The sequence below is a fragment of the Brassica napus genome, chromosome A6 (genome assembly GCF_020379485.1).
Source record: "Brassica napus cultivar Da-Ae chromosome A6, Da-Ae, whole genome shotgun sequence".
NCBI classification, from domain to species: domain Eukaryota; kingdom Viridiplantae; phylum Streptophyta; class Magnoliopsida; order Brassicales; family Brassicaceae; genus Brassica; species Brassica napus.
In genome coordinates this window covers 28,480,184-28,506,368 of record NC_063439.1, presented here as the reverse complement: position 1 = coordinate 28,506,368, position 26,185 = coordinate 28,480,184, and the positions used below count along the sequence as shown (strand labels likewise).

The following is a 26,185-nucleotide window of genomic DNA, read 5'->3' as shown; positions in this document are numbered from 1 at the left end:
TTGGTATATGATGCGACTTGATGAGAAGGTGTGCTTGAAAAACACCTTAATGTTTCCGCGTCATTAGCTATTGTCTGCTTCAGAAAAGATAGCCTTCTGAATTCAACTTCCATATAAACATAGTCAGATGGATCACTTTTGAAGAGCAATAAGAAGTAGTTCTGTGAACCAATGGTACATTGCATAACGCCCAAAGCTCAATTATTTGCCTTTGCTGTCTCCCAAATTCTGAAGAAGAGTTTGTTAAATATTTATCTGGAAAAGCCTCTGTAGAATCTGTTACCTTAAGAATTGTGTCTTCAACCTGCAATTTAATGCTGATTCAAACTGTCGAGAGAGGATCCAATAGGCCTGAACATTTTACCCGGATCCAACGGATCTGAAAATACAGGTTTGGATCTGCGTCTGGATCCATACTAAAGTACATGTTGGGTCCAGTGTTTTGAAACCCAACCCAAACAGTGAACCGGACAACTTACCGGATCACTAGGTTATTAAGGTTAATAAATTAATTAATTTTGTATATAATAATATATTAGCTATTGAAAATAATATATTAGCTATCGTAAAATATAACAAATATTTTATGTTTTAGAAAAAAATAGAAAAATACATTTCCGTAGTTTTTTTATTTTTATTTTTATTTCACATACAAAAAAATATGTAATAATTTTTTGTAACAAATTAAGAGTTATTACATATAATAAAATATATCCAGATTTAAAATCCTTAAGTAGTTAAATGCCTAATGTGAATGATAAAATTAAACTTTAAATCTACAATAAGGCAAAAGTAAAACATAAAATTGTTATATAATATCAATAACAGAAATTGTTATTAAATTTTTTTTTGTAAAATTGTTATTAAAACATACAGTTGTTACTAAAACATAAAATTTGTAAAATTGTTTTATGTTTTATGTTTTAATAACAATTTTTATTTTATTTATTTATGTTTGTTTATTTAATTTTAAATCAAGAATATTAAAAACTAAAAATGTGCTATTATTAACAAATGTCCATTGTAATAAGTTAAATATATATATTTGTTTTTTGTTCTCTCAGACGGTCGATGTATCCCTGCGTGACCTAAGGAGCTCCTCCGTAGCTGTTCACTACTACTAGTGCCGCAACGCAACACATAAACGGAATCCGATGGGAGTACCGTCGTTCTACAGATGGTTAATTGAGAGGTATCCACTGATTTTGCAAGATGCCATCGAAGAAGAAGCTCTCGACGTCAAGGTTCCGGTCGACACTAGCAAACCTAATCCTAACGGCGGCGGCGTCGAGTATGAAAATCTGTACCTCGACATGAACGGAATCATTCATCCTTGTTTCCATCCTGAAGACAGGGTAACGCTTTCTTCTTCTCCTTTTGCTCTCAATTCATTCATTCATTCATTCATGGGATCTCTCTTTTCGTCAGGCTTCTCCAACAACGTTTTCGGAGGTGTTTCAATGCATGTTCGATTACATTGACAGACTTTTCCTCATGGTTCGACCTCGCAAGCTATTGTTTTTGGCTATTGGTGAGTCTATTTATGATACTAGACTTGTTTTTTTTTGTTTTCTTCTCTTTTTAACTTTCTTTTTTGTTTTGTAGATGGTGTTGCTCCAAGGGCTAAGATGAATCAACAAAGATCCAGAAGGTTTCGAGCTGCAAAAGATGCAGCAGAGGCCGTATGTTCCCATCTCTCTCTCTCTCTCTCTTTATCAACCGTGATGGTAATTTGATCTGTTCACCTGCCTTTTTTTTAGGCTGCTGAAGAAGAGCGACTGCGTCAAGAGTTTGAGAGTGAAGGCAAGAGGTTGCCTCCTAAACTGGACTCTCAAGTTTTTGACTCTAACGTTATCACTCCTGGAACCGAGTTCATGTCTACTCTTTCCTTTGCCTTGCAATACTACATTCACGTTAGACTTAACTCTGACCCTGGCTGGAAAAATATTAAGGTGGTACCGCTGCTTTTCTTTTTCCTTATGGCTATTTTGTTCACGCTTTGACCTTGCTTTTCTTCTTCTCAAGGTTATCCTCTCAGATGCTAATGTTCCTGGTGAGGGGGAACACAAGATCATGTCTTACATTCGTCTTCAAAAGAACCATCCTGGTTACAACCCCAACGCTTGTCATTGTCTGTATGGTTTGGTATGTAACCTCCTCCTCTTATTTATTTTCTTCATGTTTAGATTTGGTATCTTTATCGAATTATTTATTTAAGGCCTTTCTTCTTTTGATTTTGTGAATAACAGGACGCCGACTTGATTATGCTGGCTTTGGCCACACACGAAGTTCATATTTCAATCCTTCGTGAGGTTGTTTTACCAATCTATCGCGTTTATAATCTTCAGTATTGTTTTGACAAGTCATTAACATCTGAACTAGTCACAAATTTGTATGCGAGTCTTTTATGTTTCAAGATTCACTATAGAATGCCAATTTAACTGTGTTTTGACTTCACCTAGGTTGTTTTCACTCCTGGACAACAAGACAAATGCTTCTTGTGCGGTCAGCTCGGGCACCGAGCAGCAGATTGTGAGGGCAAGACAGGAGATTTGTCTGATAAAGCTGAGTCAGATGTTGTGGCTAAGAAGCCATACCAGGTATGTTTAAAGGTTACACACTTCAATACTATTTTTCAAAATTGCTCATTAATATCTTTAGCATTATCATTATGTTCCCTTGTCTTTTGGCAGTTCGTCAATATCTGGACGCTTCGAGAGTATTTGGAGCACGACATGCAGATACCTAACTCGCAATTGCAAAAAAATTTGGACCGCATAATTGATGACTTCATCTTCATCTGTTTTTTTGTTGGCAATGATTTCCTGCCACATATGCCTACACTGGAGATACGGGAGGTTTGTTTTGTCTTAGCTTTCTGTTGTTATAATTGTGGTCCAGGTTTTAAAATGTCGGGTACAGTGTATGATCGATCGAGCATATATCACCCTTGCTAATTCTCGATATCTGCTGAAAAATAGGAATGATTAGATATATAAGCTTCTGTAGCTATAAAATCAATCCATAAGAAATCCTTATACAAGTCTTCATTTATGGTTGGAATGGAATAGCTTACTACATATTTACTCAGTCTTTCTTTCAATATAATTGATGGGTCAATGAACGACGATGAGCCTGCTTAGAACAGCTTGACAAGTTTGAAAGTCTATAATTGATGTGTCAATAAATTTTCTGTCTTGCAGGGTGCTATAGAATTACTTATGTCCGTGTACAAGAAGGAATTTGGATCAAGTACAAGTTACTTAAGCAATGGAAGCAAGGTGCATTGCTTAAACATTTTTCATCCTACTTGATGTGGCTATCGAATTATCTTTTAAAACTTTCTTATTCCAACTTTCAGCTGAATTTAAAGAATGTGGAGCATTTTATCCAGGCCGTTGGACTCTATGAAAATAATATATTTCAAAGAAGAGCACAAAACCATCAGGTTAATCTCTTTCTATAATTTAGTTATCCGCATTTTCTTTCATTCTAAGGTATCATATCCTGATGGAAGCTATAAGATTAGAAATATCGCTGTGCACTTCGAGGCCAGTGAATGTACTTGTTCAGAGGACTTGCTTAAGATAACCTTAAGCAAATGCTTAAACGAAGTGAATGTTTTGAAACGCTAGTAACCCTGTCTTAAAATACTGCCATTTTGCATCGCTACCTAGTATTACACGCCTGTTGTGGAGAGAAATTGTATTTTTTAATAATAAGGTAGTGTATCCAGCTCTTTTCTTTCTGAAAACGTGCCATTGGCCTCTCTCTGCATGGGTTAATAACTTCTCTGCACTACCTTGTACTACACCCCTTTGATCATCCACCAAAAATGAAAGCTTAGAAAACATGATTCTGATAAATTTGCATGGTTTAGTATTTCAATGATGCAGTTATTGTGATATCTGTTACAGAGGCAATCGGAAAGGTTTAGTCGTGACCGAGCTAAATCGAGCAGAAATTGTAACTATGACCCGGTTGTGCAACTAGATTCTCTAGTTGAAGTGTCCGATTCATTGCGTCCGTCTCTTGACGATAACACTAGTGTGGAAACAGAGTATAACATCCAAGAAGTAAGTCACCGGATTATGAATTTCAATAAACTTTTAGTTTCTCGACAGAATATTCTTCTATCTTTGTGCCTTTTGGTTGGATTGTAGTTGATTTGTGTGATTGATTATAACCTTTGTTTGTTAAGTGTAAACTATTTTCTCTTTCTCCATTTCAAGTTTTGGGAAACTGTCAAGTTATGCTGTTTTTTTTGCTTGGTGATAATTAGGGACTTCATCTTTACTTTTTCGTTTGAATTGTATTAAATACACTCTGGATTTTCAGGAAGTAGATAACAGAGAAGAATTGAAGTTTAAGCTTAAGAAACTTTTGCGGGAAAAATCAGATGGGTTCATTTCAGGGAAAGGCGAAGAAGATAAGGTCATTTTTTCAGCTGCATAAATGCTTAAATTTCGTGAGCTTGTTTTTCACATCTGTTTAATTACGCTGGCTATTTGACATGGCTGTTGTATGATCAGGTGAGGCTAGGTGTACAAGGATGGAGGGAGAGATACTACGAGGAGAAGTTCATAGCTAAGACTATAGAGGAAATGGAACAAATACGCAGAGATGTTGTGAGTTTCCTCATGCCTGTAATTTGATGGTATATAAATTACGCTTACGTCAACTTTGAATGCACAAATTTACTGTTTTGTTATTATTGGCCAGGTTTTGAAGTATACAGAAGGTCTTTGTTGGATAATGCATTACTATTATCATGGTGTTTGTTCATGGAATTGGTCAGTTTCCTGTCATCCTCGTACATATATAATATACTTTTCATATTTCACTATTTTCCCTGTTCGTTTCTTGTAATATTATTGCGCCTAGATAAACAATATATTGTTTTAGGATTGTAATGCTCGTTCGCATCATGCTTCAAGTTTTAGTAGACTGTTCAATATACAATGTTTTCCGGGCTTCATATTGTTTCCATCCATCTTCTACTTAAACATAATCTCTAGTATTTTCAGCTGAGATGTTTCAAGTTTTGCTTACATCGGGTAGGAACATGATTTAATTCCACAATAACTTTGTCCTAGAGGCAAGATGGCCCTAGTAATTAATAGCAACTTTAGCAGAAATGAGCCAACTGATTCCTACTTTGCCTTACTCCCTATTGTTTGTTTTGCAGGTTTTATCCTTATCATTATGCACCTTTCGCATCTGATCTCAAGTTCCTTGATAAGCTAGATATTAAGTTCGAACTAGGTTCCCCATTTAAACCATTCAATCAGCTTCTGGCAGTTCTTCCATCTGCAAGGTAATTCTATCTGTATTTCTAAGTGTTCATCATCTTTCTCTGCCTGCCGTCACTGGTTGCCTCACTAGATTCCTATGTCAGTGCACATGCTCTCCCAGAATGTTTTAGGAAACTGATGACAGATCCAAGTTCACCTATAGCTGAGTTTTATCCTCCCGGTATGTGTTTTTTTTCTGCAGAATTAGTCTTGTTCATTGTGGTATTGTCCAATCCATGTCTCTCATTTTCCTTTTTTTTTCGGTGTGCAGATTTTGAGATTGACATGAATGGAAAGCGCTATTCTTGGCAGGTTTGATCGTCTTTTAAGCTTATTAAGGCAGACACTATTTCTAAAGTTAGATGTAATAATGCATATTTTCTATCTTTCCTTGTAAAGGGTATAGCAAAACTGCCTTTTATAGAAGAACAGCGTCTTCTGGATGCAGCCGCAAAAGTAGAGCACTCACTGACGGTACTGCCTGTCTCATGCATAGATATTAACTTTCGTGTTTATTTCTGTATACGAATCACATGAAACCTTGATTTCCTTGTATTTAATTTTTTTCAGAACGAAGAAGTTCGAAGAAACAGTGTGTTGTCTGACATGCTCTTTGTGGTTTCATCTCATCCGCTTGCTGAGCTCATCCGTTCTCTTAGTAGCCGTACTATTAAATTGAGCAACAAAGAACGAGCAGCAGTTACGGAAAAAATTGACCCTGGACTAAGGTTTGTGTATAGATCTTGAGAATGGTTGATTCGGTTGGTAATAATTGTAGGGGTTAAGTTAGTGATTTGATTTTTTGTTCCTAGTTTTGTTATAAAAAAAAAAGGGGGGCTAATTTATTGAGAACTGCAGTGAAGGGATGAATGGTTACTTGGCTTTATGTGGTGGAGATAGTCAGCCTTCATGCTTCAGCTCCCCCATCGAGGGGATGGAAGATGTATTAGCCAATCAAGTGATGTAAGCCCCCTTTTCTCACGAATTTCGGTTTTGTCATTTTTAGGCCTCTCGAGTTATATATCAAATCAACACTTTTTTTTGTACAGTTGTGCCATATACAAACTTCCAGATGATCTTAGAGGAAGCGACATTGCTCGTCCACCTCCAGGAGTGGTGTTGCCTAAAAAGGTATAGTTGATTATTACTATTTTCATCTACTTGGCTTCTGATTTTGTGTTTGACGTTGTGGTGAAAAATAAAGAAAGCCTGCCAAAAACATAGCCTACTTGTTTTTTGCGACTTAGTGGTTACAGAGTGTTCTTTATTTATCGCGATCACATCACAGACTGTACAACTAGCGGATTTGAAAGGTGGAGCTAATCTATGGCATGAAGATGGTGATCGAAGACGAGCTCCTGCAAAGATTATAAAAATCAAGAGGTGAAGATTATGAATTTTTTTGTGGTATCCAAAGGTTTGGAAGACCTTTTTTGTGTTAAATCTGTTTTCTCACTGTCTGCAGGTACAACCCAAAAGGATCCATTTCGGGGGATAGGCTTAGGAAGGCAGCGCACAGACTTGTGTTACAGACGATAAGTTCCCAACCGGATAATACGCACATCAACTCCGAACCAGCATTGTGTCCGAATACTATATTCCACAACAATCAGGTGTCGAGAAATGTCCCATCACCCCGAGGGAGTGCGGTGCAGAGGAAACACCCTCAGAGTGAATTAGCGTTGAAGAAAAACAGAATCCATCAAAGTGAAGTCACCGAGGAGGAGAAGACAGCAATCAGAAAGCGTAAGGAAAAGGAGAAAAGAGGGAGATATAAGGCTAACAGAAGGGAGAGAGCGAAGAATGAGCAGCAAGCAAACAAAGGAGAAAGCAATCTGGATAACAAAAGGCCTCGAAGTGAAGTCAATGAGGAGAACAGACTGGAACACAAAAGGCCTAGATTCACTGAGGGGAAGGAACAGAACACATGCGCTCAAAGCGAACTCACTGAGGAGAAGAATGCCAAACGAAAGCGTATGGAGAAGGAGAAAAAAAGAGAAATTTAGCTCGTACAAGAAACAGATCCAAAATATGAGCAAGTAAACGAAGGACTGTAGAACCAAACAGTTTTGATACTCAATTAATGTTGTAGCGGTCGTTCCATGCATCTTTAGTTTCACAAGCTACCTTCCATCCATTGTACTTGTTGGTTTGTTTGTTGTGCTTTCAGTTCGTGTTAGTGTCAAACTAGTTTGTTGAGATAATCTGGAATCTTATAATGGTAACTAGATAAAGTTCACGGCGATGCCAAAATTTGCACAAATCCCCTAAAGGTTGTCGCAAAATCTTCTTAAAAACTGTAGGGGTGATCAATGGAAATGATGCTTTTTTTTTCCAACACTTGTGGAGGAAGATAGAACAATAAACATATGAATAGGCCATAGCTACGTATCAATAAGAAACACCACCGAGCTCGAGGAGGTGGTTATTAATGAAATACTGCCTTAGAAAAGTGGACTTTTCTAGCCACTCGCCTCGCTGGAAAGAAGGTGACAGAGCCATTGAGGACTATCAGTGGTAACATAACACTGGCCGCTATCTCCATCGCTGCTCTATTAATTCCAGAAGGATAAGAGTGCTCCCAGGACAATAAAGATAGTTTTTGTAGAATCCCATAAGTGGCTTCAATGAGTTTGTTTACATGTGGGTATCTTTGCGGATAGAGCATAGCATCTCTTGCAGATTTAACACACAGTCCTATCTTGACGCATGTTTGCCATAGCCTCGACTGTATGGAACATTCCAAAAAGCTCTGCCTCAACCTTTGAACAAACACCGGAAAAGCATCTTCTGCTATGGAACAGAATACGCCATGTGTGGTCTCGCAGAATCCCCACATTTGTTTGTTAGCATCGTCGGGATTTATCTTCGTTTCTTGTTGTTTGTTTTTGTTTTACAGGATGTTTAAATTAGATACTTATGCTTTGTTGTGTGATAATTGCTGGTGATTGATTTTGAGGCTCCTAGAGCTTCTTTCAGTGAGTATTTGTCGAAATACTCAGCCTTTTTTTCTTTTCAGATGAGTTCGAGGAAGTGCAGGAGTAGTCGTCTCAATGTGGTGTTGGCTTTTTGGGTGTTTGGTTTTCTTTATGTTATTTTATTTTAAGATTTGGTGATTTGGTTTTATGCATTTCCTATTCATTTTAAGTACGATTATTGTAAGACTTTTGGATTCGATCCTTGGAAATAAGATTTGTATTGACTTTTTAATGTATTTTATGTTGGTAAAAGCAATATGAATTCATGCCGTCTCGGTTAAGTGAAATTCGGATGTGACAAAATCAGTATTCGTGAGAAAAGATAAATGAATTCATGAAAAATATAAATAAAAAGTATGAGGTAAGACAATATAATACATGATTCATTCAGAGACCAAAAATTGATTTTGAAAAAAATCGTATTCTCCAAAAATATTATGTAATTTATGTTAGATTTTTTTATGAGTCTCTAAAAATCTTGAAATGCAATTTAGTAAAGAAAAGAATAACGGTGTATATTAGAGTATTGTAAAATAAGAATTATATATTATTATACAATATTTGGTCAAAATTGCTTTTCAAGGGGGGGGACTGCAAACTTCAACGAGACGCGATTCAAAAACTTCAAGTAAGCAAATCCGGAAAGAGAGAGAGAAAGAGAGAGAGAGAGAGGTGATTTTGAAATTAAATTTTCACTCTCCTTCTCCCTTATCCACCGGCTTTTTTTTCTTTCTCCGACGGTGTATTCGTATCGCCGGAGTTAACAGCTGTTCTGCTCACAAGTACACTTTCCTCCGCCGGTCAGTTTCCGATCTCTCGAATCGGTGTTCTTCGTTTTTTGATACTGAGAATCTGTCTGCTGCTGAATCATCATCATCATCATCATCATCATCATCATGTAGCCTGATCGATTTGCCCTAGTTTTTAAATCTATTTGTGTCGTTTCGTTAGTTAGTTTTAATTTACAATAATCAATACTTAAAAACAGTTGAATTCTCTCATATGCCAATTGATGATGCTTTCTTGTTTTCAGTTCTTCAAGATGATTGGATCGTTTCTTACGAGAGGATTGGTGTACGAGAAAGAATCATACTCTCTCTATCATTTGGTTTTTCTTAAATGATGATGATATTTGGATAGTGTTGATTAGCCTCCCACTCTCTTTGCAGGATGTTGTTGGGTTATGCCTACCCTGCCTACGAATGCTACAAGACTGTTGAAAAGAACAGGCCTGAAATTGAGCAACTTCGCTTTTGGTGCCAGTACTGGTATATATATATATATATATATACATTCTCCTTTTCCTTCCTCAAAATCACTTGCTAACTTTAACTTAACATCGCTTACAGGATATTGGTTGCTTGCTTGACAGTCTTTGAGAGAGTTGGTGATGCCTTTGTTTCATGGTGCCCTTTCTTATCATATTCCTCTTCATCTCTCTCTCTCTCTCTCTCTCTTCTTATCTTTGTCTCCATTTCTTCTCTCTAGGGTTCCAATGTACAGTGAAGCTAAGTTAGCATTCTTCATCTACCTGTGGTATCCTAAAACCAGGGTATGTGTTTGAAGTAGGAAAATTACTGATGTCTTTCTATGCCTTTACATGAGTCCTTTTTTTGTTCAGGGCACTACCTATGTCTACGAGTCCTTCTTTAGGCCTTATCTCTCACAGCATGAGAGGGACATCGACCATAGTTTGTTGGAGCTAAGGACAAGAGCTGGAGATATGGCTGTTATATATTGGCAACGAGTTTCAAGCTATGGTCAGACCAGAATCTTTGAGATTCTCCAGTATGTTGCTGCACAATCAACTCCAAGGCCCCCGCAGCAACCTCAGGTACACGATTGAAACAATATCTCTTTGTGTATAGTAACTTACAATACTCGTTTCTGGTTTCAGAAACGTGGAGGCAGAGCTAATCAAGTTCCTGTTAAGCCTAAGAAATCCCCTAGCGTTCAACCAGAATCTGAAGAAGCAGCGTCGTCCAGCTCATCTTCAAGCGACAGTGACGGTAATGATGCTGCCGGTAAAGAAGCAGGCCCTACTTCTGGACCAGCCACAGATACCAAAAGCGCGGGTATCACTCAGATAGTACAAAAGGTAGTCTCTTCCCCTCCAACCCAATCAACCACCCAAGTGGAAGCGGAACCAATGCAGATAGAAGAAGTGGGAGGAGAAGGGGAAGCGGAATCAGTGAATGGAAACTCGAACCCGGAAGGTCCAAAGGAGACGGTAATGGAGCAGACAATCAGGATGACTCGTGGGAGGTTGAGGAAGACGCGGTCAGAGGAAAGCCGTTGAAATTAAAAAAAAGTTCAAAAATTGTTTACTACTTTCATTACGTTTCTCTCGCTGTCTCTATGCTGCTTCTAGAATTATGTCGACAGGAACTAAACTAGTGGGAATGCTTGTATGAAAAGTAAATCTGCTTCTTGTTTTTTTTTTCTTTCTTTTATTCAATTCGTTGCGTTAGGTGTAGCAATGGCACTCTTTGTTTTGTTTGCTTCTCCCGATTTGGTAGAGTAATTCTGTTAAAAAAGGTACAACTACTGAGAGTAGAAATGAAGCAAATATCAACCATAGATCAAGTAGTTATAGTCAAAAGTTCTGTTGCACCTAATCATGTGATGAAATGACAGTATGAAACGAAATTAGAATAGTTTATAACGAGATTGAAAATTAGGTAGCCAGCACTGAGATCACCAATCAAAGCTTATCGGTTTGGTCATCCATGGTCTTATTGGATCCGGGTGGGTTTGGGCATACGGGTGGGTTTGGACATTTGTCTCGGTTTCTTTTTTCTTATAAAGATTTCATATAAGAAAAAGAAATCGAGGCTGCCCTTTCTCTCTATAGAGATTTTATATTAAAAAAAACGAGACAACTGCCCGGTTTTCTCCTTGAGACGCTGAACTTTTTCTCGTCTTTCGTAAACGAGACAACTGCCCAGTTTTCTCGTCTTACATCAAAAGTTTATAGGATCATAAAATTCACACTAAGTATTTAACGGTATTAATTAATAAAAAAAGAAAAGAAAACATGAGTCAATATTTTACTAATTAATTATATCCAAATTAGATAAATCTAATCAATATTTATTGATAATTTAAATGATAAAATTTCGTATAAAAATAAAAATAAATTATTTAATTTATAATGATATTATTAGTTTTAAAATAAGAAAGATGATATCAAATATCAAAAATCCTTAGAAAATGACATGTATCATCGTCGGTGGTCTTTATTTTATTCTTATTCAACATGTTAAATCTATTCAACACCAAATAATTCACATCATCAATTTTTGACACTTCTATATTAGTGATTCAACAGTTTAGTCTTTTATCCCATTTTAGATAGTCTAAATAGGAATATTGATTTTCTAGATGAAGCATCTATAACAAGAATACATTCTTTAGAGATAGAAAGAAGAATATATTAAGAGAAATTCATAATATATTTATTCTATTAAAATATAGTTTTTTATCGACTGGTTTTAAGACTATCAAAAAATTATAGCGGTTCAATTAAATTGACCTCAATAATGATATAAGTTCAAATATATATAAATAGTAGCAAATCAAAAATTTAACTTTTAAACTAATATTTGATTATTATTATATTGTATTAAACTATCCTAGATTTTATTAGTTCTAATAAGATAATACTATTTATATATCAAAGCATGCAGATTATAAAAAGTATACATTTTTGAATTTGACTATCTATTTATATAAATACCTTATATAATTATCAATTTTTATAACAATGAAATCGAATTTCCTAAACCATATCAGATACATACATAATGATAGATATATTTAAATATTCTAAATTTCTCCATTTCAATAAAAGGATAATATCTCTATACCAAGAAATCATATTTTAAAATATACATTTAATCCAAATATATATTTATTGTTTATGTAAGAAATAAATTAGATATCTTAAACTTATCAATTATACATGTAACAATGTTTATCTTATACTATATAATGAAAACTGAAATTAATGATTATTTGTTGTTGTGTATTGTTATATGAAAATATAAATATAAAATGAAAACTACTATATTATATTTTTATCACAGATTTTGTAAACTATCAATTTTTTTTTATAGAATATTCTATATAAATATCAACAGGATAATAAATAATTTTTTCATCATTTAAATTTTGTAAGAAATATTAATTCTAATGTAATATCTAAACTATAAAAATACTTTTTATCTTTCAGTGGTAGACAATTATATGATTTTAAATTTTCTAAAAACACTAGATTTCATTCATATAATTAGTATATAACTGTTAGGTAAAAAAATTTGGAATTAATAATATAAATATAGTTTACCAATTTTATTGATTTTATAAAAAAAAAACATAACCCATGTCAAGTAAAAAAATTATTTTCGCGAATTTGCAAAAATAAATTTGTTTTAATAAGAAAGATGATATCAAATATCAAAAATCCTTAAAAAATGACATGTATCATCGTCGGTAGTCCTTATTTTATTCTTATTCAACATGTTGAATCTATTCAACATGTTGAATCTATTCAACACCAAATAATTCACATCATCAATTTTTGACACTTCTATATTAGTGATTCAATAGTTTAGTCTTTTATCCCATTTTAGATAGTCTAAATAGGAATATTGACTTTCTAGGTGAAGCATCTCTAACAAGAATACATTCTTTAGAGATAGAAAGAAGAATATATTAAGAGAAATTCATAATATATCTATTCTATTAAAATATTGTTTTTTATCGACTGGTTTTTAGACTATCAAAAAATTATAACGGTTCAACTAAATTGACCTCAATAATGATATAAGTTCAAATATATATGAATAGTAGCAAATCAAAAATTTAACTTTTAAACTAATATTTGATTATTATATTGTATTAAACTATCCTAGATTTTATTAGTTCTAATAAGATAATACTATTTATATATATATCAAAGCATGCAGATTATAAAAAGTATACATTTTTGAATTTGACTATCTATTTATATAAAAACCTTATATAATTATCAATTTTTATAGCAATGAAATCGAATTTCCTAAACCATATCAGATACATACCTAATGATAGATATATTTAAATATTCTAAATTTCTCCATTTCAATAAAAGGATAATATCTCTATACCAAGAAATCATATTTTAAAATATACATTTAATCCAAATATATATTTATTGTTTATGTAAGAAATAAATTAGATATCTTAAACTTATCAATTATACATGTAACAATGTTTATCTTATACTATAGAATGAAAACTGAAATTAATGATTATTTGTTGTTGTGTATTGTTATATGAAAATATAAATATAAAATGAAAACTACTATATTATATTTTTATCACAGATTTTGTAAACTATCAATTTTTTATAGAATATTCTATATAAATATCAACAGGATAATAAATAATTTTTTCATCATTTAAATTTTGTAAAAAATATTAATTCTAATGTAATATCTAAACTATAAATATACTTTTTTATCTTTCAGTGGCAGACAATTATATGATTTTAAATTTTCTAAAAACACTAGATTTCATTCATATAATTAGTATATAACTGTTAGGTTAAAAATTTTGGAATTAATAATATAAAGATAGTTTACCAAATTTATAAACTACAATAATCAATTTTCTAGATTTTATAAAAAAAAAAACATAACCCATGTCAAGTAAAAAAATTATTTTGGCGAATTTGTAAAAATAAATATAGAAAAAGACGAATATATTAGAAAGGGCCTAAATACATTAGTTTAAAATATATGTGCGGAACATGGAGAAAAAAAAATAAAGTTGGTAAAATGAAGCAATTGCACCAAATTAAATTATTCGATTTAAATACTTTATGAAAGCAATAATAGTCCGTAACAATAATTATAAAAAATATCATCATATCCTACCCTACACCCACTCGCACCTAATCCATTTGACTCTGTGTTTCTCTCTCATCCCTGAGTGTCACTTGTTTTGTTGAGAGAGAGAGAGATTTTGCTAGAAAACCCAAATCTTAGGCATTTTAGGGTTGCTGGAGTATAGATCACCCACCTGCTTTGAATCAGTCTTTCTTTTTTTTAATTAACCCAAAACCCTAATTCCCCCATTTTGTTTTTTTTTTTAATAATTTGAAAATTTCAAAGCTCGACAGAAGTAGTAATCTACGCTCCCTCCGATCTACGTTTCCTAAATTATTCGCTTGAATTTGGTTTTGTGGAGCTCCAAATGAAATGCATTCCTGTTTCTGATTCGATCGACGAGTCTCCTGAGATTTGATGGAAGTGAAGCTGCTGTTTCGCGGTTCATGTTCCAGTCTCCAGCTCCGCTTCGCCGCCGCTCTCTTCGCCGTTTCAGGGGTAAGTTTTGGTATTCGTCAGATCTCTCTCTCTCTGCTCTATTGACAACTTTTCGTTTTATTTACAGATATTGTTGATTGTATTGTGGTCCTGTGGAGCTGCTGCTGATGCCAAAGGCCAAGATAGTAGTAGTGGACGAGTATCTTCTCATTCGTGCATCCACGATCAGATCATCGAACAGAGGAAGAGACCCGGTCGAAAAGTGTACTCTGTTACTCCCCAGGTTTATCACGAGGAGCCAAGCAGTGCTCGCAAAGGAAGGGCCTTGCTTAGTCTTGTTTCCGAGGATGCGAATCAACAACAACCTATCAGGATTTACTTAAACTATGATGCTGTTGGTCTCTCTTTCGACCGAGATTGCCAAACTGTTGGCGATATCGTCAAGGTCGTGCACTTTAAATATATATAGTGAGTGACTGTTTGTTCTACTCAACTAATTTTGTTTGTTTGTTTGTAACTCAGTTGGGTGAGCCTCCTTCGAGCATTTCCCTTGCTTGCAATCCCAATGTCAAACCTCCAGTTTCCGGTGATTGCTGGTATAATTGCACTTTTGATGACATTTCTGGGGAGGACAAGAGGCGTCGCCTACGCAAGGTTCTCTCTTTATTCCTTTTTCTCTTATGTGGTCACGCACGCACTTGTACTGATTTATAAAAAATATCTCTTGCACATGAATCAAGGCTTTAGAGCAGACAGCGGATTGGTTCAGGAGAGCATTAGCTGTTGAGCCTGTCAAAGGGAACTTGCGGTTAAGTGGATATTCTGCTTGTGGGCAAGATGGTGGTGTGCAACTTCCGCGTCAATATGTGGAGGGTAATTTCCCTACTCTCTCTCTCTGACTGATTGTCAAGGTTTCTTGCTTGGGCTAATCTGTTTCTTTCAAATCACACAGAGGGTATTGCTGATACTGATTTAGTTCTCTTGGTCACCACAAGACCTACTACTGGCAATACCCTTGCATGGGCTGTAGCTTGCGAACGTGATCAGTGGGGACGTGCAATTGCTGGTATCTTTCCATCGTCTGTCTCCAGTTTATTACAAATCTTTTTGCTAATGCCAATAGGTAATCTTGTTTTTCAGGGCATGTCAATGTTGCTCCCCGCCATTTGACTGCGGAAGCTGGGACTTTGCTTTCAGCAACTCTCATTCATGAGGTTATGCATGTCCTTGGCTTTGACCCGCATGCCTTTGCTCATTTTAGAGATGAAAGGAAAAGAAGACGAACTGAGGTATATGATATAATAGAATCAAAATACCTTGTTATTTCTTTCCTTTTTGATATGGATGAGGGAACTGAGTTTAACCTTGCTTTTAGGTCACTGAGCAACAGATGGATGAAAAGCTTGGTAGGATAGTGACACGCGTAGTGCTTCCACGGGTTGTCATGCATTCGCGGCATCATTACGGAGTGAGTTTATATGCTTTTTAGTACCTTCTAGTGACTCATGTTTTGTGTCCTTCAAGTCCTAAGAATCTTCAACGGAACAGGCATTTTCTCAGAACTTCTCGGGTTTAGAACTTGAGGATGGAGGAGGACGTGGCACATCGGGGTCCCACTGGGAAAAAAGACTTCTCATGAATGAGATAATGACCGGATCGGTAGACACAAGATCAGTCGTTTCGAAAATGACTCTAGCGCTATTAGAAGACAGTGGCTGGTATAAGGCTAATTATAGCATGGCCGACCGTCTCGATTGGGGCCGGAACCAGGGGACCCAATTTGTCACATCTCCATGTAACATGTGGAAAGGTGCTTACCATTGTAACACAACCCAACTATCTGGCTGTACATACAACAGAGAGGCCGAAGGTTACTGCCCAATTCTAAGCTATAATGGAGACTTGCCTCAGTGGGCTCGTTACTTTCCACAGGCTAACAAAGGTGATTATATTGCAAAATGCTGATACGTGAATATTTATACTATGTTCTCTAGTGTTTCCTGCTTCGACATGTTAATTTTTTTACGCAGAATTTTCTCTTGTATAGGTTAGTTGTATCGAGAAACTATAGTATATACTCCAAAGTATGCTATGCTAGTAGTTTAATTCGTTTCTCCTTTGGTGAAGAAATTATAATGAACTTCATACACAACATTTTGCAGGCGGTCAGTCTTCCTTAGCAGATTATTGTACATATTTCGTAGCCTATTCAGATGGGTCTTGTACGGATATCAACAGTGCACGTGCGCCTGACAGGATGTTGGGTGAAGTGAGAGGGAGTGACTCCAGGTTATTATTGCTGGTTATACTTTGTCATTGAATGTTGTAAAATATCTGCATGACATATTGCTCATGAAAGAGTTTGGCCTCTATATGATGATAGGTGTATGGCCTCGTCTTTAGTGCGTACTGGGTTTGTCCGGGGTTCCATGCCACAGGGGAATGGCTGTTATCAGCACAGATGTAAAAATAATTTGTTGGAGGTATGTCTTCTACATCTCTTCTTCCTTGTCCTAACATGCTTTTATGCTTCACTAATAATATTTTCCTTGTCATCCACAAATGCCATTCTTTTAGGTTGCCGTGGAGGGAGAATGGAAATTCTGCCCTCAAGCTGGTGGACCAATTCAGTTTCCCGGTTTCAATGGTAAGCATGCTCTTTATCTTTGCCGAAAGAAGAGTGACGTATTGTTTAAAAATCTTTTTGAACCATTAATGTTTTTTATTTGCAGGTGAATTGATTTGTCCCGCTTACCATGAACTCTGCGGTACGCCCGTAGTTTCTGTGCTTGGCCAGTGTCCTAATTCTTGTAACTTCAATGGAGATTGTGTTGATGGGAAGTGTCGTTGTCTCCTTGGTTATCACGGTCATGACTGTAAAATCCGTAAGAGTCCTGTATTTTTGTTTACTTCAGATCGTCGTACATGTCAGTCAAGGTCTCCTTATCTTTCCCTAAGATCTGAACTTAACTTGTCAACATGCAGGTTCTTGCCCTAATAATTGCAGTGGACATGGAAAATGCACAACTCAAGGTGTATGCATATGCGAAAATGGATTTACTGGAATTGATTGTTCCACTGGTAAATGTCCATACTCATATAGTTTGTCTAAATAAACAATTTTATTAATATTAAAGCCTACAACAAGATTCTTTTCCAACGTTACAGCTGTGTGCGACGAACAATGCAGCCTACATGGAGGAGTGTGCGACAATGGGGTTTGCGAGTTCCGTTGCTCTGATTATGCTGGCTACACATGTCAGAACAGCTCTAAACTTGTAACAAGTTTACTGGTATGCAAAAATGTGTTGGAGAGAGACATGTTAGGGCAACATTGTGCTCCAAGAGAACCAAGCATACTTCAGCAGCTTGAGGAAGTTGTGGTCATGCCCAACTACAATAGGCTTTTTCCAGGCGGGGCTCGGAAATTATTTAACATTTTTGGCAACAGCTATTGTGATGAGGCAGCGAAAAGACTGGCCTGTTGGGTAAGCAGCAATCTCTCTCTGTTGGGATCTATATTAGTTTGTCTCGTAATTATAGATGAGACATGACATTTATTCATTATGATCCCTTTTGAACCAGATATCGATCCAGAAGTGTGATATTGACGGAGACGATAGATTACGGGTATGCCATTCAGCATGTCAGTCCTATAATGTGGCGTGTGGGGCTTCCTTAGACTGCTCGGATCAAACCCTTTTCAGCACCGCGGAAGAAGGCGATGCTAATTGTACGGGATCTGCCGAGATCAGATCGCCATGGTTTACCCGTTTGTGGAGTAAACTTTTAGCAAGTAACTAGGAACAATTCGTGTGTGGAACGCTAGATTTGTGTGTTCAAGGTAGATAGTGAGGGAGAGTTATTATTCCAAGCTGTAATTTTTCTAGGGTTTATGAAGGTAAAGAGCGGGCAAAATGACACTACCTTGTTACACACGTAAGTTAGAGGTCTTTTGTCTTAGCTCACCTAATAGATTAATTAGAGTCTTTTGTCTGTCTTTCGAGTAATATGTAAACGAATATATATTGTACAACAAATGAATTTATAGGCCGAAGGCCTATCAAGAGAAAAGAAAAGTGAAATTTCTTTTAATTGTCTTCTTCTTAGCATTCAATGCATAAGAAGCGCTCTTAAACACAAAAGAAAATTAAAATCTTGGAATGCTTCATTCATTGCCTCTAACTAGGGGTGGGTACAAACCGGATACTTGGTACTCGGCTTGGTTTATACGAGTAATAAAAAATAAGTATTAGATCATTTTAGACAATTTTCTCAAAACATAAATAGGTTATTTAATTATTAAAATTTATTTTTACAAATCTTTCAGCATACACTGTTATATGCTATAAACCAAATGGTTAAGATTGTTTCATTTAAAATATGACAACACTTTCTGAAGACTTCGCAAAACAAAATGAATCAAATACCCCCAAATTTGTTCAAATGTGACGCCTTTTCTGCTTTTGTTTTTAATAATCGTTTCCGTCTTTCTGAGAGAAAAGAGGGTTTACGGGTGCTTTATCTTTTTCTTGTGCCACAGCAAAAGCGAGTTGGTCTTCTTTTTTTTATTATTCTTTTACCATCTTTGTGGTAGATGTTGGAGTGTCTAATTCCTTGCTCTCTTTCTCCACCACCATAGTCGCATTGTTCCATTTCTTAGTAGAGAAGGAAAATCCAATCATCAAAAAGGCATAGATTACTTCAGTTAGTTAATTATGTTACTAATGGTTCATTAAGTGGGGGGAAAATCCATATCATCATAATATTTGTCTCACTTTTTCATGCAACTAATTAACTAAAGACACTTTAGGGTTTTAATCCCCTTAATTGTCTCTTTAGAAAGCCTTGTAACACGTACTTATACATTGTCATACTGTATTTTACTTCATTTGGTATGTAAGAATTGTATAAAAAGTGTGTTGTCGCCATGTTTCAGGCTTTCAGAGAAGCTCCTTACTAAATTTGGAGGTGAAGAAATTTTTAGAAAAAAGTTTCCACAACTTACTACAAAATGAACCACTGAAACCCACTAATCAAAGAGGATTTAGAAAAAAAATAGTTTATCAGTAAATTTGTTCATAGTGGTTTTACCAACAATAATATTTCAAGTTTTGTTAGAATCTCCTATCAAATATACTTTCTCAAAAAAATCTCCTAACAGATATACTGTAATAAGAAAGTGTATAGTTAAAAGCACTTGATGTCTATTTCAGAAAAAGAAATCCTTCATGTAATTAAGTTATTTCAATGAACTTATACAGTGGCCCCCCAAACCGATAAGACAGTAATCGTGTCTGTATACCAAATTTGAAATGTGAGAAAAAGAAGTTACTTTTACTTTTCCAACGTCGGTCGTTTTAATGGATCTATATATAGATTATCCAATTCTAGTCGATAGTTCTCTGTAAGAAAAAGAAGAGAAAAAAAAACTTGAGCATTTAAATACAAAACAGCAAAACAGAGCAAAACAATCCATCCATGGAACCTTCTGTTTATCGATTGTCCCTACTCTTCTTCCTGTGTTTATATGGTCTTCATCAAACAAGTAAGTTTATTCACTTTCATATTTGTATATACATATAAAACATCTCTAAAACACGGATACTTTCATATGTATCAAAACCACAGAGTCTCAGCCATTCATTGGAGTAAACTATGGCCAAACGGCTGACAATCTTCCTCCACCGTCCGCCACCGCAAAGCTCCTGCAGTCCACATCTATCCAAAAAGTCCGTCTCTACGGATCTGACCCGGCTATAATCAAGGCTCTAGCAAACACTGGTATCGAGATCGTCATCGGAACAGGCGATGTACCAGGTTTAGCATCCGACCCCAGTTTCGCTCGGAGCTGGGTGGAAACCAACGTGGTCCCTTATTACCCGGCGAGCAAGATCACTCTCATCGACGTGGGAAACGAGGCAACAACCTTTGGCGACCGCAATTTCATGTTGCAGCTCTTGCCGGCTATGAAAAATGTCCAAAGTGCACTCGAGGCAGCCTCTCTCGGCGGCAAAATAAAGGTATCAACAGTACACACAATGTCGATTCTGAGCCAGTCCGACCCTCCTTCGGCCGGGGTGTTTGCTGCCGACCATGCTGATATATTGAAAGGGTTGCTAGAGTTTAATAGGGAGACGGGGTCGCCTTTTGCGGTTAACCCGTACCCCTTTTTCGCTTACCAGAGCGATCCTAGACCCGAGACATTGGCCTTTTGCTCGTTTCAGCCTAATCCTGGCCGTGTTGACGCTAACAGCAAGATCAAGTATATGAATATGTTCGATGCTCAGGTTTTACACACCTCTTTACTTGGTTTTTTTTTTCAGACAACCTCTTACTTGGTTTTGCCTTATTTAAATGTTCGAGTTAACTAGGTGTTGTCAAAAAAAAAAAAAAAATTTAACTAGGTGTATGAACAGGAAATTTAGTGGATTAAAATTTAAAACCAATATTTTTCTATACCTAAAAAAGTAATTATTTCATGAAATTTTAGTTTTTTTTTTTTTTTTTTGGTAAAATGTTAAATTTTATACCAATTTTAAATTTTTGACAGCAATTACAGAGGAAACAAAGAAATCAGAGTAATTAAAATCTAAAACTAAAACTAAGGCTAAGAAACAACAGAACCCAAAAGATGGTCACAATCAGAGTAATTATTTCATGAAATTTTAGTTGAACTTTCATTTTATAAAGACTTTGCTTTTCTTGGTTAATTTTAAAAACGTTTGGTTAGAGAGTTAGGCATATTTAATTATTATTTTTAACGCTAATTTATTGTGATATTACAATTATAATAAAAGAAAATCATATTACAATTACAATTATTATTTAGTGTTACCAAAAAAAAAGTGAAAAGGTGGCTTTGAAGGAAAGACCTTGTCAAATAATGGAAGAAAGAAAATTGATATCAAATTTTGTAAATATGAATTCGTATAATTAGGGAAAGAAAAATTAATAGAAAATGTGATTTATAACATATAAAAGAAGGAAGATATAAATAATGAATTCGGTTTATGAAGGTTGATGCGGTGTATTCAGCTCTTAGCTCTTTTGGGTTCAAGGACGTAGAGATAGTGGTGGCTGAGACTGGGTGGCCATATAAGGGAGACCCGGACGAGGTTGGCACGACAATTGAGAACGCTAAAGCTTACAATAAAAATCTTATCGCACATTTAAAATCAATGGCCGGAACACCGCTGATGCCTGGGAAAGTGATCGAGACATACTTGTTCGCATTGTACGACGAGAATCTCAAGCCCGGGAAAGGATCTGAACGAGCCTTCGGTTTGTTCAAACCTGATCTAACCATGACTTACGATATCGGTCTAACCAAAACTACCAACCAAGTAAGTTTTCATTAGATAAATGATGTGAGTTATACCATAACCGGTAGAGATATCCAACTGGATTTAACCGATTCAAACCGAAATTATTTTAAAACGATTACAAAATAGAATAAAAGGAAAACCGATTCCGAGATGATTTTCCTATACCACCCGTATTTTAAACTTGAAAAAGAAATAAACCATCATAACAATTCTCTGAAAGTAATATTTTGAGTTTTTTTTTTTTTTTTATGAAAACTGAGCAAACTGAAATTGCATTCCAGTGGTAGCATTCAGCTTTTACAGGATTTTGTGCGTTCATATAAATAAAACAAAGAAAACACTAAAAACCGAATCTAAAATTGGATCAACATCTTAATAACCAGTCACTGGAACAAAAACCCTACTAAAATTTTTACATGGAAATAAAAGAGAGCAACTAAAAAAATGTTATTTACATAAGAATTGTTTATGATGCTAATCTAAGGTTGAGGCAAGTCGAATAAAAGAATACTATGATAACCTTTTATTTAAAATAACTTACAAAAAAATAAATTGTTTTTGCTACGTCTCTCAGACTTCCATGGCTCCACAGTCGCCAACGCCACGTCTCCCACCAGCTGCAGCTCCAACGAGTCAAACCTTACCTGCTCCCCCGCAGATGATTCTCCCTTCACCTACTTCTCCCTCCGACAAAAATTCTGGACAAACCGATGTTCATAATTCTACTCCACGCTCTGCTTCTCTAGCTCATTTATGTTCTTCTCTTTCTGTTCCATCGATGATGTTGTTTGTTTCGGTTATGTATGCATTGATCATATAAACATTGTGGAGTATTTTCATCCATTTTCAAGTTGAAGTGTTACATTTATATTTGTTTCTGACTAATTTAACTAAAATGAATGTACTACAAAAATATAAACAGACTATAACACAGTTTAGAAATAGATATTTCAGTATCCACCCGATCCCAACATTATGCTTTAGTCTCAGTTGAAGAAACCCGCTAAGAATGTAGCCCTAGCCGAAAATCCTAAGCCTTGTAACTAAACCGGGTCCGTCATAGTAAAATGTTGGATCCGTCAAAACCGGATCCGGATCCAGATATCTTAATTTTTTAGTCTGGATATCGGGATCCGTAAGTTTTATTAACAACTATTTCAAAAATAGTAATATCTATATATAAAAAGTACTTTTATTTTATATATTTTCATTTTTATAATAGTATATATATAAATTTTATGTAAATTTTGTAATATTATACATAGACAATTAAAAACATTATATATTTTTGTATTTTTAAATTATTTTTAATATTTTATAAATATTAATATTATTTTTTATTTATTTTGAGGATCCAAATCCGGATCCGGATATCCACCGGATATTACAATTTTTAGAAGGATATCCGATACCGGATATCCGCAAACCCCGGATCCGGATAAGGATAGTAAAATTATGAATCCGCCGGATAAGGATCTGGATATCTTAAAATTGCACGGATACCCGATCCGTCCTAAGCAGCAAGCAAAAGGACAACTATAAACAAAATAAAACAACATTTAGTCGAACACCACTGCTTATATCTATTTTATATATGAATTTATTACCACAGATTATTCAGAAGAGTTAAATCAATTAATAATCCCAATTACTACAGTCTTACATTCCTCCAAACTCAAAACCATAGTTTTCAACCAAAATTACAGAAAGTTACCGGTAAGAGCAGAAACACTTTGAAATAGACAAAAGAAGCCGATGATGTAGAAGAAGACGGTGTTGATAGTAGTGAAGATGATCCGATATGTCCGGTTGAGAAAAACAAGAAACGATTTAGCGTATTGACAACCACATGATAAAGAAAAGATGCTAGTAAACGACAAAAGAAAAAAAAAAGATTAGGCTTTAGCGTTACTACAACCACCTCACTGGTCTTATCTTTTTTTCTTCTCCTTCCTTACTCTCTCAATCAATGGCTTCTCTTTTTTCTTTTTCTTCTCTCCTTCAACCAAAAGTCTCTTTTACTTCTCCCCTTAAACCAAAAGCTGTAAAGACTTCGACTTCAGCTCCTCAGACCCAGACAATAACTGAAGGGCTTGAAGAAAAATTCGGACGAAAAGGCATAAAGTTCTCGGAACCAAACATGGTCGAGCTTAAGGTCAGAAACGGAAGCTCTTTAAAGCTGAGTCTAGCAGATGCTCATGTTGTTTCATATCAACCAAAAGTGTTCTGGAAAGACGACGGATTCGAGGAAGTCCTTTACACAGTAGAGGACGGTAATAAAACAAGAGGCGGGGTTGGTCTAGTTATCATAAACGAAGAAGAAGCTTCTTCCGTACTATCAGGTTGTAATTGGACTGTTAAGGACACTGATTCAGACGCCATTGATGCTCTTCAGGTGAGATTGCCTAAAATACAATCTCTTTTGTTGAGTACAAATGATGAAATCTTGTGCCTTACGTTTCTCAGATTGAACTGAGCTGTACAGCGGGGTTTCTTGACATAACCTACATCGTCTCTCTCTATCCAGTAAGCATAGCAACAGCAGTGGTGGTGAAGAACAACGGTCGCAAACCGGTTTCCCTTAAACCGGGGATTATAAGTTCCTTGAGATTCAAGAAACGGAGTGGTGCTGGAATCCAAGGGCTTAAGGGCTGCTCCTATTGCCCCACTCCTCCACTATCTTCGCCTTTCGAGCTATTGTCTCCTTCTGATGCAATGAAGGCGGACTCTTCCGGGTGGTTTGGGTCAGAAGATGGGGAAAAACCGGGGGTTTGGGCAGTTGAAGACTCTATGATTACACTTCTTGAGAAGAAGATGAGTAGAGTCTATGCTGCCCCTCCGGCTGAGAGACTAAAGGCCGTCTATAACACTCCGCCTTCTAAATTTGAAACCATTGATCAGGTAATTTTTAACTTCATTATATTTTTCAGGTCACTCTCTGTTCTGATATATATTATGGTAATTTTTCGTTTATGCATTTGGATGCATCATATGGTTGCAAATGGATCATACAGTATGGTCAATTTGGCCTCACGTTTAATGCTGCATTTGGATTCAGAACCAATCATCCAAGAATATCAGATATGTTGGATGCAAAATGTATGTAGTTAAGTTCAAAAAAAAAAAATGTATGTAGTTGTGGTGTGGTGCAAATATTCATCAAAACTTAATAAAATAGCAATTGACAACGAGAACATAATTGATTTGAATAATGAATATATTAATTTTAAGTCACTTTGTATCAGACTTTCAACCAAACACTAATTTACATTGAACAGGTTGACTTGTCTCTTATATATGATCGTGGATCGTTGTTTATCGTCTAAGTGAGTGTTTATAACATAACTACGAATTTATTAGAATCTGATGTCTGAAGTTTAAACTTTGTAGGGACGAGGATTGTTCTTCAGGATGATAAGGATGGGGTTCGAAGACATGTACGTGGGATCCCCAGGATCAATGTGGGACAAGTTTGGGAAGCAACATTATTTTGTGTGCACCGGTCCTGCATCCATGCTCGTTCCCATTGATGTTGGTGCCGGTGAAACCTGGAGAGGAGCAATGGTAATTGAGCATGATAATTTGTAAATCTCATTTGCTATATATCTATCATCTTTATTTTCTTATATATTTTTGTCATTCTGCAACGAATAAGATGTTATTTCATATTGTATATATGCAAAGTCATAACTACAAGGGTCATCCCCATTCTCTATGTTATAACTGAGAGTCATAACTCATAACTACAAGGTCTTGTAACGATAATGTATGCTAGAAGAAGAGGCAATCGACGTTTGTGTTTTGGTAAGTTTCACAAAATTTGAAAAGTATCGGATATTTTTATGATCGAGCTTTGTGTGGATCAAACAAATTTATGCATCTGCGAAACCAATTAGGAATTTCAGGATAAAATAATTAAAATTAAATAAATAATTCTTAAAAGTATAATAATGGAATATATATATAAATAAACAATTCTTAAATGTAGTCTATTATTACATTTTAATGCTTTTAGTCGCATGCTTAAACCATGCTTTGAAATTTGAAATTTTATAGTACTCTTATAGAGAAGTCGATAATATATATATGTATGATAGGTAGGTTAATGGATTGGTTACGAAGCAATAAATAGCATTAATTACCTAGGAATCTAATTTTTAGCGTGAAAAAAATGCAAAGTAATGTAAATTTTCCTTAACAACCACCAAAACATTAGGCAAGTTTTTTCTTGGTGACAAATTAATGTTTAGTCTTCAATTATCCTTACCATGTAA

General features: G+C 35.5%; 5 protein-coding genes across 9 annotated transcripts; all 5 read left to right on the top strand.

Annotated features, from left to right (window-relative positions):
* The first annotated feature begins 1,040 nt into the window (after positions 1–1,040).
* LOC106349525 (5'-3' exoribonuclease 2) lies at positions 1,041–7,539 on the top strand. 3 transcript variants are annotated; one of them, XM_013789512.3, is made up of 23 exons: positions 1,041–1,355; positions 1,429–1,531; positions 1,606–1,682; positions 1,761–1,952; positions 2,026–2,145; positions 2,250–2,312; positions 2,463–2,600; positions 2,694–2,858; positions 3,204–3,281; positions 3,362–3,448; positions 3,918–4,076; positions 4,339–4,434; positions 4,533–4,628; positions 4,723–4,793; positions 5,189–5,317; positions 5,399–5,475; positions 5,566–5,606; positions 5,694–5,768; positions 5,865–6,022; positions 6,153–6,257; positions 6,344–6,425; positions 6,583–6,677; positions 6,760–7,539. In XM_013789512.3, exons 1-23 carry the CDS (start codon positions 1,155–1,157, stop codon positions 7,298–7,300), a joined length of 2,949 nt encoding a protein of 982 aa, XP_013644966.1. In that variant the 5' UTR covers positions 1,041–1,154; the 3' UTR covers positions 7,301–7,539. The 3 variants fall into 3 exon arrangements, with proteins under 3 accessions (XP_013644966.1, XP_048637456.1, XP_048637457.1); XM_048781499.1 differs by having other exon boundaries at positions 5,399–5,606; XM_048781500.1 differs by lacking the exon at positions 3,362–3,448 and having other exon boundaries at positions 5,399–5,606.
* A 1,283-nt stretch (positions 7,540–8,822) lies between these two features.
* LOC111197913 (HVA22-like protein i) lies at positions 8,823–10,710 on the top strand. 2 transcript variants are annotated; one of them, XM_022688047.2, is made up of 7 exons: positions 8,823–9,072; positions 9,306–9,346; positions 9,442–9,540; positions 9,622–9,678; positions 9,761–9,824; positions 9,894–10,106; positions 10,170–10,710. In XM_022688047.2, the coding sequence occupies exons 2-7, from the start codon at positions 9,315–9,317 to the stop codon at positions 10,569–10,571; spliced, it is 867 nt and encodes a 288-aa protein (XP_022543768.1). In that variant the 5' UTR covers positions 8,823–9,072; positions 9,306–9,314; the 3' UTR covers positions 10,572–10,710. The 2 variants fall into 2 exon arrangements, with proteins under 2 accessions (XP_022543768.1, XP_048637458.1); XM_048781501.1 differs by having other exon boundaries at positions 8,851–9,170.
* A 3,499-nt stretch (positions 10,711–14,209) lies between these two features.
* LOC111198782 lies at positions 14,210–18,678 on the top strand. Its single transcript, XM_022688046.2, has 15 exons — positions 14,210–14,643; positions 14,711–15,028; positions 15,106–15,237; positions 15,324–15,456; positions 15,536–15,649; positions 15,724–15,872; positions 15,959–16,051; positions 16,132–16,525; positions 16,746–16,872; positions 16,967–17,066; positions 17,161–17,230; positions 17,316–17,468; positions 17,569–17,664; positions 17,752–18,071; positions 18,169–18,678. The coding sequence occupies exons 1-15, from the start codon at positions 14,563–14,565 to the stop codon at positions 18,385–18,387; spliced, it is 2,499 nt and encodes an 832-aa protein (XP_022543767.2). The 5' UTR covers positions 14,210–14,562; the 3' UTR covers positions 18,388–18,678.
* A 1,214-nt stretch (positions 18,679–19,892) lies between these two features.
* On the top strand, positions 19,893–22,779 carry LOC106349528 (glucan endo-1,3-beta-glucosidase 7). The gene is made up of 4 exons (XM_013789517.3): positions 19,893–20,131; positions 20,215–20,873; positions 21,603–21,929; positions 22,486–22,779. The coding sequence occupies exons 1-4, from the start codon at positions 20,065–20,067 to the stop codon at positions 22,729–22,731; spliced, it is 1,299 nt and encodes a 432-aa protein (XP_013644971.1). The 5' UTR covers positions 19,893–20,064; the 3' UTR covers positions 22,732–22,779.
* Positions 22,780–23,743: 964 nt separating this feature from the next.
* LOC106349529 (photosynthetic NDH subunit of subcomplex B 2, chloroplastic) lies at positions 23,744–25,613 on the top strand. Of its 2 annotated transcripts, XM_048781498.1 has the most exons (4): positions 23,830–24,306; positions 24,378–24,812; positions 24,926–25,010; positions 25,302–25,441. In XM_048781498.1, the coding sequence occupies exons 1-4, from the start codon at positions 23,881–23,883 to the stop codon at positions 25,439–25,441; spliced, it is 1,086 nt and encodes a 361-aa protein (XP_048637455.1). In that variant the 5' UTR covers positions 23,830–23,880. The 2 variants fall into 2 exon arrangements, with proteins under 2 accessions (XP_013644972.1, XP_048637455.1); XM_013789518.3 differs by lacking the exon at positions 24,926–25,010 and having other exon boundaries at positions 23,744–24,306; positions 25,302–25,613.
* The last annotated feature ends 572 nt before the right edge of the window (positions 25,614–26,185 follow it).